At 34.7% G+C, this 17,256-nt stretch overlaps 1 protein-coding gene across 1 annotated transcript in view; it reads right to left on the bottom strand.

The window, feature by feature from the left end:
- Window positions 1–4,098: 4,098 nt before the first annotated feature.
- Window positions 4,099–17,256, bottom strand: part of SLCO1C1 (solute carrier organic anion transporter family member 1C1) — a 57,303-nt gene continuing 44,145 nt past the window's right edge. The window contains exons 10-14 of the mRNA XM_047066016.1: window positions 15,287–15,452; window positions 12,249–12,433; window positions 10,342–10,406; window positions 6,490–6,607; window positions 4,099–4,964 (exon numbers count right to left, since the gene is read on the bottom strand). Coding sequence (XP_046921972.1) covers window positions 4,742–4,964; window positions 6,490–6,607; window positions 10,342–10,406; window positions 12,249–12,433; window positions 15,287–15,452 — 757 coding nt within the window. The 3' untranslated portion in view covers window positions 4,099–4,741. The remainder of the gene's footprint in view (window positions 4,965–6,489; window positions 6,608–10,341; window positions 10,407–12,248; window positions 12,434–15,286; window positions 15,453–17,256) is intronic.

The raw sequence follows: 17,256 nt of genomic DNA, 5'->3' as shown, positions 1-17,256 counted from the left end.
TAAAATTTCCAAACAGAGAAATTTTAAATCATTCTCCTTTTAGAGCAAATAGGAATTTTAAATCAAATTGAAAATCAAGAATGTATTTGTAAACAATTACAAAAACATCATTGGTACTACATCAGGGCAAACCTTTTAATTATACACAAATTTTTACTGTAAGAGATATTGTTTACTATGGTAAATGATATAAGCTTACAAATCAAGAATTTAGGTAAAGATTTTTTTAAAGCATGCCTAAAGAAAGCAGAAGTAAAGTAAAAAACAAAAATTAATCAATTAGGTAGCAGAGAAACAGAATCCAAAAGCCATTTCTTTGAAAATTTCAAGAAAATAATTCCCTGTTAAGCAAAATTCAGAAAAAAGCCAAACTCGGTCATAAAATTAGGAATGAGAAAAGAGTGTAATAGCAAGTTGAGGCTTATGTGCTCTAATTTTATGAAATTAAAAAATCTGGGGGTGCCTGGGTGGCTCAGTCAGTTAAGCGACCAACTCTTGATTTCAGCTGGGTCATGATCTCACCACCCACTCCAGCCCTACATCCAACTCTGCACTGACAGCATGGAGCCTGCCTTGGATCCTCAGTCTCCCCCTCTCTCTGTTGCTTCCCTGCATCCTCTCTGTCTCAAAAATAAATAAGCAGTTAAGAAAAATTTAGAATTTCCTAGAAAACATACAATTTGTTGAATCAGGAAGCAGATTTCAAAAAAAAAGCTACAATAACCAATCAAAAACTTTTAAAAATATTTTTAAGTATTTAAAAATATTTAAATTTAAAAATATTATTTCTTTAAAAAGCTAGAAGCACTCTTTCAAATGTAAAAGAAACAGATATTTCCTATGTTATAAAATCTGTTCCGGAACCTTAAAAACTAAATAGTTTACCAGTTAACTTTACAAAACTACATAAGCCTGATACCAGAAGCCGACATATAAGATAGAAAAAAAAAAAAATTAAAAGGAGGAGGATAAAATTGTATTTTTAATACATTGCATTGAAGAAAACTAGTTAGGCCCAAGACTTGTTAACAAAAAGCTGATTTAATGCCAAATGAGTTTGAGTTACACATCCTCTTGAAGAGATCAGCAATGTACATTATCACATCTTAAAGGTTCTGCACTTGTGTGAGAATTATCATTAACGGCAAATTCTAAAATTTTTCAAACATATAACATTTTTTTACATCTTCATTAACACTTGAATACGTTAATGTACCTCTAATGCTTGATCACAGTTGGTCCTCAATAAATATGTTATTCTTTTTCTCTCTTTTTTCCTAATTGTGAGATTTTGTGTCTTCAACAGTAGATGGCATTGAGCTTAATCATAACCATTCAGGCTTTTCCTGATGGAATGGTTACAGAGCTGATTAAACATGTTGTCAAGTTAAAATAAAAATACAGGGAACAGAAAGGAGATAAAGAGAGTTTGGAGACATCGAGGGAAGGGAGGAAGCTCCAAGGTCTTCATTGCACAAAGTGGGGAAACATGATATGATTTATGTTTATTGAATAAGAAATGGAGGTATTGATGTGACATTCAAGGAACTCAGAATAGTGACCTCACTAGTACTAATTACAAGGAATGAGAGACATAACTCCTCATCTATCAGACAGTCAATAGACATTGCCCAAAGTTGGTAAGTCAAGAAAGTGGTACAAACATATTATTTAAAGATGTGGAAGTGACTATTTTGAAAAACCAACAACCCAAACTAATTAGAAGTAATTGCCTTAGAGGACCAAAAGTGAAGTTGGGGTGGAGGACTGTTACTTTTCATTTTAAATCCTTCTGTATTATTTGATTTTTTTAAAATGATGTGCCTGTTTTGGTATGTTAAAGCTTTTCTAATGTAAATGTGTAGATGTACAAATTTCATTTTTAGCAGAGTTAGTGGAAGATGACAATTTAGGATACAGATTAATACAGGCATAATGTGACTGTTCAAAACTACTAAAACTCAATTTCAATCTTGGCTCAACCAACTACTAGGACTTGATGATTTTAAAAGTCACTAAAACTCACTAAACCTCAGTTTTTTCCTCTAAAAATATCAGTAATTATAACTACCACATAATGTTATTTTGATATTTGAAATTGAGATAATGTGTCTAAAGCACACAGCACACATATGGAGAGTGCTTAATATTATTATACTTAATAGTTATAAAGTAACTTAATAGTTGTTTTTAAAATTATTCTCGATTATATGCTGTAGTCAATGTATTTTTTCAATCTCCCTTTAGGTATGAGCATATAAATATGTAATATGTAAGTGGAGATTTCTTAAATGCTAATTGTCACAAAAATTCTTCTAGTTTTTAAGAATTTCAGAATATTTTTATTACCTGCTTTAGAGGCATCATGATGTATTGGAGGAACCCGGGATTAATTTGTCCCCCTCCACCTTGGGTAAGTCATTTAATCCAATTTAAGTCACTCCATTTATAAAATGGCATAGCTGGAGATTGACCTGTCTGAAAATTATAGAGAATCAGATGTTCATTTGAGTGCTGGCCACTTCTAAAGGCTGGAGAATAAGAGAATAAAGTGACCCATTGAATATGGAGCAACTGTGAGATTCCCACATTTCAGTCAAGGCTTGACCTCCAAATGTCTGGCCCTAGGACTGAGGGAATTTATTTGACCTCTGAAATGAAGTTTGGTTTGTTAGAAAAAAAAATTAATCATGTGCTTTTTGAGGCATAAAAAGCCTGCTTATTTCTGTCAGATGAATTTACTCATCTAAAATAATCAGGGTTTCTCTTTGCAAATTCAATTCCCACTAAATCATACTAAATCATATGCCATATTTTTGAGTTTCCTATACAGAATTCCACTTGTTGAATTAATGGCTATGCATAAAAATATGGTTCCTTTTCACTGACAGTGCCTTAACAAAAAAAGATCATTCAATCAACTTTCATGCCAATATTCATTTTTCAAGTTACTCAAGAGTAAATTGGATAAGATTCTGTTTACAGATTTACTTGCAAAAAAATTATTTTTCATGATATTGCTACAAATGTTTAAAAAATAAAGAGGATGTGGGAGACAGGATGAAGAGCTTGAACTTTAATTATATCTCTACAGAGCAAATTCTTTACAAGTATACTCCTTCACCAACTTGGTAAATATTTATTGTGGGTAAGATTGATACTGAGATGACAAAAAAGAATTCCTGCTCTCACATTAGCACATCAGCAGCAGGTCAGACGTAGGCATGCTTGAAACAAAAAATGTCTACTTTCATCTTCAAAAATAGTAAAATATGAGAAAATCTTGCATCACTAATTCAAATAAAATGACAAAATGAATATACACTTAAAGGAAATTTTCTCTTCTCTCCATCCTAAACTTTCCATCTTTTTTTTTCTATTCATACTTACAGGATTGGTATGTAATGGAAAAATGAAAAGACAGCAAACTATTTTGTTTGTACTATATTATCCTTCCATTGTTGAAGACTATTACCTTTTTGAGCTAGACCTTCTTGTTGGACATAGGCTCCAAGAAACTCCTCAAAAAACTTATTTTTGGGAGTTTCCTGATTGCACATTCTGTTTGTTGTATAGGCTGCTAATAATTGCAGTACAATTTCGAGATTCCAGTGGGGCGGTCTCTACCTTAATTCTGCTTTTCTTGTGAGGCCCAAGCCCCTCTTATGCAGCTGTGGTGGAGATAGAAAAATATAGTACATAATAGAGCTGACGATTAAAGATGGTGGACTGCTGAGCCTACTATATCTTCTCAGAGGAGCACCAGGAAGCCCGCAAAGAGGAAAGGGCTGCCCTGACTTATTCAGTTGTCCAGAAACAGAGAGCTATCTGGCAGGCCGCAGCCTGCCCAGAAACTATTAGGCCCTGTGATGAGTGCCAGTTAGAGCACCCAAGAACCACACCATCACTCAACCCCTCAGTCTGCATTCCTGTTATAACACCTACGGCTACTGTACTTTCAGAAATTCAACTTTCAAATATGTTTTAGGATCACGTCACGTGCATACATGTGGAACAGCTTACATTCAAATTGGGACAGTATTGTATTAACAATATTTTTAATCCACTAAATTTATAGAAGGACAATAAAGCATGTTAATATTAATTTTATTACTTTACCACCATGGTCACTTTAAGCATCACACACAATGCACATATAATGAATGGTAGAATAGGTAATAATCCAAAATTCTAATCTCCCAAGATTATTTGCCACTATACATTTCTGTATCAATTACTGTATTCCAAAAAAAAAAAAAAAGGAAGAGCTTAAAAATATCTTTCTCTACATGTTCTGACTCTATCCTAGCATCTGCATTAAGGTCATATTTAAAGGAGGCCAAGATATAATTTAATTTTTTAACAGTATTCTCTCCCCCTTGACAAGTATCTCAGTTTAGAAATTACACACAGCCATTAGACTATTAGGACACTTGTTCTACTAGAAATACGGCTACTATATCAATGGGCACAAGGCAAAATTTAGCAGGACGAGTAAATAATATAAGTAATTTATATAAATAATATAATGAATTAAAAGGTTTAGATGAACTTTATTATCTACATTGTCTGTTATATGTTTACTTATATTTGTTATCAGATACGTCATCTAATACTTAGGGTCAAAATCCAAGACATCTTTTGAAAGGAGAAAAAAAATTACACTTTAAAACCCTTTAGATTGAAATCTATTTGCAGAATTTCCAGAAATTAGAAAACATGGCTTCAAGTCGTAATCTTTCTAAAGCTGTGTTTCCTTGCCTGGCCAGTAGTTGGGTTGTAGCAAATGATCATCTGTAGTACAGTTTTCCTTCCTGATTGTTGTAGACACCATTGTTCCTTCTCTCTTGGTTCTGAAGCTTCTATGTTTTGAAACACAATTTTTCTTTAAAGTGAAAAGTACTGCAATACTTAGGAAAATAGACACTGTGCCCAGCATCACAGTTAGTCCCAGATATATGTGTCTAAAAGAAGAGAGACGCTCAATCACAATTATTGCAACTATCCAACTTTAAAGTGTGAAAGGAAGGCAACGTTAATCAATAAATATCATGTCAATAAAACCGATCTACCAATGAAACCATCATGAGGATGATTTTCCTTAAGAATGCAGATTCAGTGGCTATAAAAGAGCTTTCTGTGAACATTAGGCAGACTATTGAAGACAGTGTACTAATATAAAGCCATCTCTTAGTGATGCCATAATTTTAGTTACTACTAATTACATAATCAGTTCCATCCTCTCTGTAAATTATTCCCTTAAACCAGGTGACCATATGCCTATTTGTCCAGAACAGTCCTAGCTTATGCTGGTGTTATCCCAGTGTACTTTTTAATAGTGCCCCTTTCACTCTCAAAAGTGTCCAGGTTGAATAATAAATTATGTGGTTACCCTACCCTTGAAACTTGCCCAGGTGCACTTCTACAAAAAAAAAAAAAAAAAAAAAAAAAAAAAAAAAAAAAAAAAGGAGCAATGTTAAGGGAGAATAAGAGCTCTTAGTAGAGCAGAATGAGGTTTGATTCACTTTCTTCAATAAGAAGACTTTAGTTCTTCATTCTATTATAAAACAGGACAGGTTAAATGATTTATTCTGGTCACCTTGTACACATACTCAGTCTCTGACTGAAATACATTGTCTTTACATTAAAGTGAATGCAGCCTTAGCAAATGTGAGCAAAGCACAAATTCTACACACAGATCAAGTCCCTTTCAAACCAAAATAAATTTCTCACATAACATCAAAGCCTATTAAATCAAACAAACTTATTTAAGATGGTTGGCTCAATTCACATCCAACTTCCAACTTACACAGTTCAGTACCAAGTTTATTTCTCCAGAAAATGCTCAGATTGTAAATCTAAAAAAAAAAAAAAATCCTTCCTGCTTTTAAGCCATTGAAGCATTGCTTTAAGCAATAAGGGGACTAAGTGTTGGATGAACTGAACTGAATGATACCATAGTGAAAAAGCCATGCCCCTCAGCTCCATACACACTCATACACACAGAAAAAACCTTTTACTTTTATGCATCTCAAGTACTGGAATAATTGAACATCAGTTTGGCAATAAAAGCTAGACAGATTTAGAGCCAAATCCAACTCTTGCCCAGGGGGATTATATCTGACGTAAATGGGACAGTTTGGCTCAGTTTAAAAAAGAATAGAATTGAACCCAAAATGTGACCTAAATTTAAATGCTTCTGAGCTCCAGAGAATTACCCACTTGTGCGCATAAAGTTGCCAAATTCTATTGTATTCTGGAATCTTTTGTGAATTTTTTAAAAAATGATTACTCATTTAAGATGGGAGTCGAGATTAGGAATGGGGAAAAACACAGGTCTAGCCAAGTGAATAATAAAATTATTCTATAAAATAGAACACACCTCTTAGTTACATTATCATTCTGCAGTGAAACTACATAAGGAATGTTTACTGCCAACTTCATTGTGCAAAGTAGCAGTGAGATGCAGGAATGAGGATGATAGGGTACCTGAAAGCATTTGAATCATATAATCTGCAGGATCCTCTACTTCCACATCTTTTAAATCCCCATTTGAGGCATGAAGTGTCAATCAAAATTCCAAAATACACGGGAGCTGGGATTCCTGCTGTGTGGAAAACAAACAATTGCTTCTAAAAATATACACACATCTTTGTAATGAATGAGTCTCTGGAACCAATTACTTTCAAACTAAAAAAAAAAAATACTGCTTTGGAGGTAATAGGGTACCTATAGGAGACCGGGATATGCCACCTCATCATCTTCCTCTGGCATAAAGGTTATTTTGAGAAACAGAAGGCACAGGAGAAGCCCTGAAGATAGAACGCGTTTCCTTGTGTAAGGGAAATTTACATTTATAAGAGAAATCTCCATTTGTAAGACGGTCCCCCTCTCCGTACCAAGGAGAGAAGGATGATTCTTAATTCCAAGAGGCTTTTAGCAAAGGAGAAGGTGTACAGCTAAATCTCCATAACAGGGGCGCCTGGGTGGCTTGGTCGGTTAAGCGTCCGACTTCGGCTCAGGTCATGATCTCACGGTCAGTGAGTTCGAGCCCCACGTCGGGCTCTGTGCTGACAGCTCAGAGCCTGGAGCCTGTTTCAGATTCTGTGTCTCCCTCTCTCTCTGCCCCTCCCCTGTTCATGCTCTGTCTCTCTCTGTCTCAAAAATAAATAAATGTTAAAAAAAAATTTAAATAAATAAATAAATAAATAAATAAATAAATAAATAAATAAATCTCCATAACAAACCTAACCCCTGTGTACCTTACTTTTCCTGGTCATCTTCCCATTACTTAAGAATGGGTTTTACTATTTTATGCTTTTATCACCCTTCTATTGGGCTGAAAATACTGATTCCAATTATATTAACATCTTATCTGTTTTATCTAAAAATATGTAATAGTTCAACATAACAATACCACTGTTAATATTAAAGATAAGACTGCAAAATGTAGTGAGGCTATGTGGATTTGGTAATGATCATGTCCTTTTAAGTCTAAATGTTTTTCTTTATGGTTATGCCCTCTTATATGATATACAGCTAGTTTCAGTTTGTTTGAAAAATGTCTTAGTTTCTTTCCATTGTTTTTTAATTATAGAAAACCTTTCCATAATTTCAAATTAAAACATAAAGAAGAGTTACATTTACAAACTCTACTTTCCATCCTGTCCTCTCTTTTTCCCTTTCTTCTCTTACAGTCACCACCACCACCATCATCATCATCATGTTTTTAGTTTATACTTCCTTTGTTTCTTTTTTTAAATATTAGCAAATACATTTGCATATGCATATAATATTTCCACTTTTCCATACTTCTTACAGCAAATACATCATACAACGAACATTGTTCAACATTTTACTTCATTTCACTTAAGAGTCTATCCTGGGTATCCTTTGGTATATAGACTATTATGTCCCTCCAAAATTCAGATGTTGAAGCCCTAACCTTAATATGACTGCACTTGGGGATAGAGTTATTAGGCAGATAATTAAGGTTAAATGAAGCCATAAGAGTAGGGACTTAATTCAGTAGGACTGGTGTTCTAATCAGAAGAGGAAAAGATACCAAAGCTCTCCCCCTCTCTCCATGTGTACACAGACTAAGATGCTTGTGAGGACACCGTGAGAAGGCAGCTGATTATAAACCAGGAAAAGAGGTCTCAGAGATCTCACCAAAGACCAGGCCTGTGGGCACCTTCATTTTGGACTTCCCAGCCTTCAGAACCGTGGGAAAATAAATTTCTGTTGTTTAAGTCCTTCGGTCTGTGGTATTCTGTCATGGCAGTTAGAACTGACTAATCTACTTGTTAACATTAGACAGAGATTTTTTTCCCCATTCTTCCTCACAGCTCCATAGGATTCCATCATATGGGTTCACTATACTTTATTTAAATATCTCATATTGATGGACAACTAGACTGCAGTTTTGCTATTACACATAATGCCACAATGAGACATTCATAACCTTTGACTTATTTCATAGTTTTGCTAGCATATTTTTGGCATCAATGCCTACAAGTGGGATTGCTAGGTCAAAAGATATATCTATATGTAATTTTGTTAGTTATTGCCACATAACCCTCCATTGAGTGTTGAGACCATTGAGAAATGGTACCATGTGCTCAAAAGTAATGTTTAAGTGTACCTATTTTCCCATACATTGCAAACAACATTTGGTAATTTGCAAATCTGATAAGCAAAAAATATTATATCAGTGCAATTTCAATTTGTGCTCTCCTTATTATGGGAGAGTTTGACATTTTTTTATATATGAGGCATTTACATTTTTTTCTATGAAATGGCTATTCATATCTTCTACCCATTTTTCAACTTGCGTGTTGGTCCTTTTGTTCTTAACACCTAGAGGCTCTCTTTATCACAGAGATTTTATAAATTTTTTGTTACATAAATTGCAAAAAAAAATTGTTCCCAGTTGATCATTTGCCTTTTGACTTTGCTTATGATATTTTTGCCATTTTCAAGTACAGTAAAAACTTGGATTGAGAGCAACTTGTTCTGTGAGTGTTCTGCAAGATGAACAAACATTTGTAATAAATTTTAACTTGATAAATGAGCAATGTCTTGCAATCTGAGTAGTATGTGATGCCAAACATCACATGATCACAACTGAGCCAATGGTTCTTGAAATTCGCTTTGATATACAAATGCTTTGGATTACAAGCATGTTTCTGGAACGAATTATGCTCTCAAACCAAGGTTTGACTGGATATATTTTTATGAAATCAATTTTATGAATCATTTCTTTTTTTATACTTTATTTTTATTTATTTATTTTTTAAGTAGACTCCATGCCCAACATGGCGTTTGAACTCATGACCCTGAGATCAAGAGCCACATGCTCTACTGAGCCAGCCAGTAGAAATCTTTTGCACAGTGTAGGTTACATTACATTTCCAAAGGGAGGTAGGTATAGAAACCAATTCCAGCTAGGGACATACTTCAGGCTCGATAATCTGACATTTTTCAAGATAATCTTTGTTTTTAGGTCATAGAATTAAAGCCAGCCATGATGGCATCTTCATATTGCAGCCATACTGTATCTTCATATATACCCATTTCATATCAAGATCTATTTATTTTCAGATTTTTTAAAGATCTGAGTTTATTTTTCTCTCTAGTATTTCTTTTCTGTTAAATTACAGAGGAATATTTATGATTGTTTCACTTTCTTCTTTAGAATATAAACTTTGTACAGATAGAAAATTTATCCGATTCATTAACTCTATTTTCTATGGAGTTAAATGCATATTGAAAAATCTTCTAGCTAGTAAAAAACATTCCAATTACATTTAGAAAATTGTCAACTCAAAGCCATACTGTTTTGATTGCATGAATGAACTGATATTTCTAACAAATGATACATCCTAGCATTGAGAGTAGCTCAAAAGAATTCCTTCAATTTTAATAACTGAAAAAAAAATATATTAAAGCTTCAGTCTTTCTTACTGATTCATATCTTCCTTTATTCTCAGAGGGCTTTTTTATAATAAGAATAAACTTTTTGACAATAGACCAATGCTGGAAGAGACAAGATTATTAAACGAAAAATGTCACTAATTTCACAAAATCCCTTTATTATACCATGGGCAGAGCACTGGCTCTCAAGAAATATTTACAGAACAAAGGATGGGAGAGAATAAAGGAAGGAAGGACGGAAGGACGGAAGGACGGAAGGACGGAAGGAAGGAAGGAAGGGAAAACGATATGCATCTAACCACCTATATTATGTAGTTATGCATGATAATTCTATAAAAATACATAGAAAGGTATTCAAAATACATTTATCATGGCTATCGTAATTAAAACATAAATTATACTTACCAAGAACTCTTATTGCCAAGGTGTAGATTCCCAGGGCAAAAGACTTAAGTTGTGGCTTAATGCACCTAAAAACAACAAAAGCACTATAAAAAAAATATAGTGAAGAACAATTCTGGTCTGAGAATTCTGGGGCAATGCTTTCTAAATCATGCTCCCATTTGAAAAAACAATTATTCAGGTTCTCCTTAAGCCCTTTTGTGAAGAACATATTTGTGGATGTCAGGTTCTATTTTTTATCTTTCCTAATCAATTTCCATAATATACTGTGGGAAATTAAAGATGTATATAATACTTTTGATTAATTTAATTTTAGAATAATATAATATTCATCCTTTAATCTTATGACTTAGTTTAAAAATCACCTAATCCATCTCATAAGATTGGTTTCCAATAAATTTGATGTTTTATGTTTAATAATTTTATCAATATTTGTAATATTTTTAGGTTATTTTGATTAATTGTATAATAGTAATATTTGCAAGGCTAATTTCATAATAAAAAATTTATCAATGACCATACTAGTTATGAAACTAATATTTTAAAGTTTGAATTTATACACTTTTTTAACAGAGCTCTATGATAGGAGAATCAATAAAAAATATTCAAAAATAACTTATATTACAACAGATGAGAAGCCTATAGGGAAGTTGAATGAAGATAGAAGCACAAGGAGAAGAAATATGTAAGATATTTACTGTAAAAGATTTTTTGTATAATTTAAAGTTAGATGATATTAGTTATCTAATCTTTTTTTCTAGATTCCCACTGATTACATTTAAAAGAGTGATCTACATTGAAATCATCATATTTTTGGGGGTGCATGGGTGTCTCAGTTGGTTAAGTGTCTAACTTCTGATTTGGGCAGAGGTCATGATCTCATCGTTCATGAGATGGAGACCCTTACTGGGCTCTGTGCTGACAGCGTGAAGCCTGCTTGGGTTCTCTCCCTCTCTCTCTGACCCTCCCTCACTAGTGTTCTCTCTCAAAATAAGTATACTTTAAGATAAAATAAATAAAATAAAATCATTATATTTGTAAATGTAAATATTTATAATATACTGGAAATCAATGCTTAATTACTATTAAACTTATGATAAATTTTTAGATGTCCACTTAATGTGCAAAAGTGGTGCACAGTTTTAAAAATTATTTTAGTGTTTTATAAGCAAAAACCCTTGGGGTCATTAACATATATTCATGAATTAGAGAAAATTGATTAAAAAATCATGAACACCTCCCCCCCCCCCACACACAGATAATTCCAGTCAGAACAAGAAAAAAAACCTTACAGATTAAAATAATAAATGTGAAACACTGTGGTATTAAATGAATCTTTAAAGTATTTTAAAATTTTATCACCAATAATTCAGTGAAACCATGTTTAATCTAAAACAGGTTTAGTTTAGGGGCACCTGGTTGGCTTTGTTGGTAAAGCATGCAACTCTTGATCTCAGGGTTGTAAATTCGAGCCCCACAATTGGGTAAAGAGATTACTTAAAAATAAAATCTTAAACACACACACACACACACAGACACACACACACACAGACACACAGACACACAGACACACACACACACACACACACACACACACACTTAGTCTACACTGGTTAATATTACTGCCACCATTAGAAATAGCATACTGTTTTTAAGTAGCTACAGTGATATAGGCACTGACATCGCTCTGATCTGAAAAACTGATCTGAAAAATTTTAACTAGAAAAACTTCAACCATATATTTACATAAAAGCCCAAAGTGGGAAAAGGATAAAACTAGAACAAGGATGTGGGACAAGTTCCCTAAAAGAGCTATAAGGAATCATAATTCCATAGATCAGAATTTGAAATCAATCCTCTAGATGATTATAGTATTATATTAAAATTGGGGCAGGGAAATCAGTGTTCACCTTAGAAGCAATATGTATCCAGGTATGCCACCTAGGGATAAAGTATAGGATGTGATGACTGAAATTACAAGGAAATACAGAAACATTTTGGGACATCCATTATCTTTTTGACATCTGCCCATCATGCCTGAGGAATTTCCTGACTTTGAGGCTGCAATTCCCACACAGGTGCAGTTATAAAACATCTGTAACACAACAGAAAAGAGTCCCAATTATTGAGTTAACATTTGAATAAAGTTGAAGATAAGTATTCATTTTAAAAGACCTCACAGTATAATATATATGTATTATATAAACAATAAGGTAAATATTCTTTTACTTCTTGGTGTTAGGGTATATCAAGCAAAGTAAAATCTATATAGATAACTTTTTTTTTTTTTTTTATCCAAACAGAAGGTGGTTGGTCTTCAAACTAGTGACATCACAGAACAATCTCTCAGTAAGTCCTAGTAAATCCAATCATACCTTATCTCTTTCTCTGCCACTTCCAAGTCTAGGCCACCATTATTTCTTGTCTTGGTTATTGCAATGATCTCTTTACACTCAACTTACATCCACTCTTATCCAGCTATCATCTGTTACCCACATAGTAACCAAAGTGAGCCTTTAAAAATGGCAGTCACTATTCTCAGCTTTCCAATAGCTTCTTATCACACTTGTTGTATAAAATCCAAAATCATAGTGGCTTACACACTATCATGGATTCTGCTCTAACCTCACTCTTCAATGATCTTCCCCCTCTTCCTCTGTTTCAGCCACACAAATGGGCTTCCACTGTGTCCTTGCAAACCCTCAACCATGGCAAGTTTACCCACGTCTCATAGCCTTGCTGTTTTCTCTGCTGGGAAGCTCTGCCAGATAGCTATAAGGTTGGCACACATACCTCAGGTCTCTGCTCATTAGAGAGGGCTTCCATGACTACCCATTCAAAAGACTACCCCATCTCTCCATCCTTTAATCTATCTTTTCTTTACAGTGCTTATCACTACCCATTAGAATATTATATAATCATTTATTTTTAAATCATATACCCCCACTAGAATGAAACCTCTGGCAGAAACTGTCCGCTTTCTCATCATGGTACATGTACACTGTACATGAGGACCTAAAACGGGTCCTCAGGCACTCAATAAAACTTTGTTAAATAAATGGGCACAATTTGAAGACAGGACTTTATAATGGTTACCAGGGGGGAAAAACCTGAAAAAATAAACCTCAACTAAATCTTGGACATAAAGGCAACTTTTATAATCCCTATTAGTTTATTTTTGTAAATTTCATGTATAAATGTGTATATATTATGAGTTGTCACTTTTATCACAAAAGAGTTTGTGATGGGGCGCCTGGGTGGCTCAGTCGGTTGAGCGTCCGACTTCAGCTCAGGTCATGATCTCATAGTTCGTGGGTTCGAGCCCCATGATGGGCTCTGTGCTGACAGCTCAGAGCCTGGAGCCTGCTTCGGATTCTGTGTCTCCCTCTCTCTCTGCCCCTCCCCTGATCATTCTCTCTCTCTCTCTCTCCCTCTCTCTCTCTCAAAAAATAAACATTAAAAATTAAAAAACAAAAAACAAAAGAGTTTGTGAATTTTTAGATAAACAATGAAATAAAGTTGGCTTTCCTTTTCAAGGAAGAGTAGCAACATTGATTTTTTTTTTTTTTTAATGCCAGGTAAAAGGCTTCTGAACTTTGACTCTGCTTCATACAAGATATGCGAGTTTAGGCATCTCAGTGCCTCAGTTCTCACATATGGAAAAAAAAGTAAAGTAATACCCAATCACTTGAAGACCATGATATTTAAATCCATTTTTTTAAAGCACCTTTCTTAGTTTCTGGCATGAATGCCTTCAATAAGTGGAAGTTCTAGTCAAAGAAAACTTCCAAGCAGTTTGGACAAAAAAGTAGTAGCTGAAAGACAAGAAGGAGGAGGAGGATGGGAAAGAGAGAAAGAGAAGAAAGAAAGAATGAAAGAAAGGAAGAAAAGGGAGAAAGGGGGAGGGAGAGAGAGAGAAAGAGAGAGAGAGAGGAAGGGAGGGAGGGAGAAAGGAGAGAGGGAAGGGAAGAGGAAGTAAAAAAACGCTCAGATTTCAGATGGATAAGTAGTCCTATTTACTGTTGCTAGAGGCCAATCCTTCATGTTCTGAATAAAATGTCAAAATAACAATAAACAGAGAAAATCAACATGTTACTCTGTGTCTACAGATGTCTTTGCCTAAGCATTCTTATCTAGTTGATAAGCATATGCAAATAGACATGTGGGTTAATTTTCAGCCCTCCAGGACTGTCAAATACAGGCAGATTTCATCAGCACAAGTAGACAGCAGTCTGACCCCTAGCCATATATACAGAGAGTACATGTTTGTACTAAGGAAGAGTCTATGTTTGGGGCAGAAACATAAAGGTGTGATTGGAGAAAGAGTCTTAATGCGTTAAGTACTTAATATCCTTCACAACTGATTTCTTATATTTATTTCCAACCTCAACTCCCTCATCCATCTTATAGAACCCCTTCATTCGAGCCCCCTACTCTCTTCATTATTACACACATCAGCTTGATTTCTCAGGCAGAGTGTTTGGAATCATCAATCTCCTCAATTTGTGATCCCTGGATTTAGACCTCTTGGACTAGACTTTCTAACACTGACCTCTATTTGTCCTCTCCCTAAAACCTCCAAGGACCACTGGTTTTGAGGTCAGGAAACATGGATCCCAATGCAGACCTTATCATATGATCTTATGACCAAGACTTTCTCATTTGAGGCTAAGATTCCTCATAAGCAAAATGAGAGAACTAGCTTACATCATTGCAAGGCTCTTCCAACATGTTTCATGATTCTAATTCTTATCCTAATTCTTTCAACAACTCTAGTCCACTAGCAACGGTGATGTTTCCTGTCTCCATACAAAAGAACAAGGGTAGAGTAAGAGCCAGGTCTGCTATAAGTGCAGTCTGCTGCTGGGTTTGTCCCTGAGCCCCTGCAGAGCTGTGTGGTTATGTATTGTCGCAGGCATCACAAACACACACATTAGGGCTTTCTTACCATAGTTTGTCCATTCCTGGTGGAGGTCTGACAGCCAGCGAGACATGCCGATGCATATGTGATTCCATTGTCGCCACACACAGGTTCCCATTTTGTCTCTGAACATTTGCATCTTGAGTTGCAATCTGAAAAGAGAGCTCGTTCATGATAAGAGACAGGTTTGGTTCTGAAAAGAAATGTAACAGTATAAAATATTACCTCTTAAGCAGGCAGCACCCTAATATTTTCAAAAATCAATGTTCTTGAATGATATAAATGGCACTGCCAACAGAGTTTGCCTTTTGGAAACACAACTGTCATCGGAAATGCCAACTTCTGATGATTAGATGTGAGTCTACTTTTAAGCAGCTTTCTCTTGAAAGTTATCTTTAGAAGTTTACAACTTCACATAATATCCAGTTCCAGGTTTATGGTTTTTACTAAAATTGACAGTGTCTAGGACCTTCTAATATATTCCTATGCAAAGATGTAGGAAGATGGCTAACAAGGCAGAAAAGAAATAAACTTTTAGAGTGATTTATGACATTACTGAAATGCACTGCAAGTAGTGTATGCATGTACATGCGTGCATGTGTGTAAATTTCCTTCAGAATTGTTGTCTAAGCATCAGTAGAATGGACATTGCTGATGGTGTGGTGAAAGAAAAAAAAACAAGCAGTCAACATTATTTCAACAGACCTTGGTTTGGAGAGCTACATATCCTATTTGTCTGTCTAATAAATGTATTGCCAGTTCATCTAACTTTTCTCTCTCTCTTTTTCTCTTTCATAATCTCCCACACTACGTAGCTCATCCATATCTTAAGGCATTCTTTCTAACTCTCTTGCACATGCTTTTTCAATGACTTACCCATTCATTTGTTCATGTGTTCAAAAATTTTGTGGAAGCCTTCTAAGTGCTAGCTTGGGGAAGAGAGAAGAGAGTTACAAATATGAATGAGAATATATGCCCTTAAGGAGCTGGCTTTTTGTTTTAATCACTCCCTTTACATAATTTTGATTGTCTTCTCTCTTTTCTCTCCCTCTCTGTCATTCTGTCCTACCTTCCCCTTTTAACTCTCCCAGTATTCCTTCTCTTTCACATCTATTTCTTCCTCTCACCTGAATTACCTAACCCTTCTACTCTTATTCTCCTTGCTCTTTTCATATTCCTTTATTCTTCTGAGGGGGTACTTATGCAATGGTATTTCTCTTCTACCTGTACCTTATTTTTCATCCCTTGGCACTCCATCATTCTTTGCTTTTTCTCTCTTGTTTTGAATCTATTTATTTGCTTATTCTCCTCTCATTTTTTCCCTGAAGTATTTGAGAGACTTAAAACCAAAACAACAACAACAAAAAACCCACATACACTATCATGTATACTGAGTGGGGGCAGGAACTGTTTGTTTCTATTAACTCCTGTATCTCCAGCACTAAGAACAATTTGGGATATATGCTGTTAAGAAACCAGATTTCTGGTAAGTCGAAGTAAAATGCTATTCTATTTTGGAGGGGAAAAATCAGTCATTTTGGCCCCTCCTTCTAAGAGGTATTTCATATAATGATTGCAATTATAATTTCGTAACTGATGGAATATTCCATCTGGTAGAACTCCTGTGCATGTGGTTACCTCAAACATAAAAATGAAAGCCTCTGAGATGTCTTCAGACAGAATAAAAGGGTATAAACAGGCTTCCTGAGAAATCTTGTAGGAATATTTCAACCATTCTCTTCCATAAGGCGCTAATCGTTAAATTAATTGAGACTGTTGGTAGTATCTAACAGTATAAATAAATGCCTTGAAAGCTTAGAATCAGGCCACTATGGATATTGTAGGACTAAGGTCTCAGAAGTCTGGTGCTGAAAGAGTTTTGGGGGAGATCTAGGTCAACTTCTCATTTGGTAGATCAGGAAAATCAGGTCCAAAGTGGGCAAATTATTGGCTCTATTTCACAATGTTTATTAGTGACAAACTTCAAAATGAGAACT

Source organism: Lynx rufus, unplaced genomic scaffold (assembly GCF_022079265.1).
Source record: "Lynx rufus isolate CCGP_SWC_20201006 ecotype Redwood Valley unplaced genomic scaffold, mLynRuf1.p SCAF_7, whole genome shotgun sequence".
Lineage (NCBI taxonomy): Eukaryota > Metazoa > Chordata > Mammalia > Carnivora > Felidae > Lynx > Lynx rufus.
Note: the sequence above shows the minus strand (reverse complement) of the source record. Positions and strands in the feature narration are given on the sequence as shown.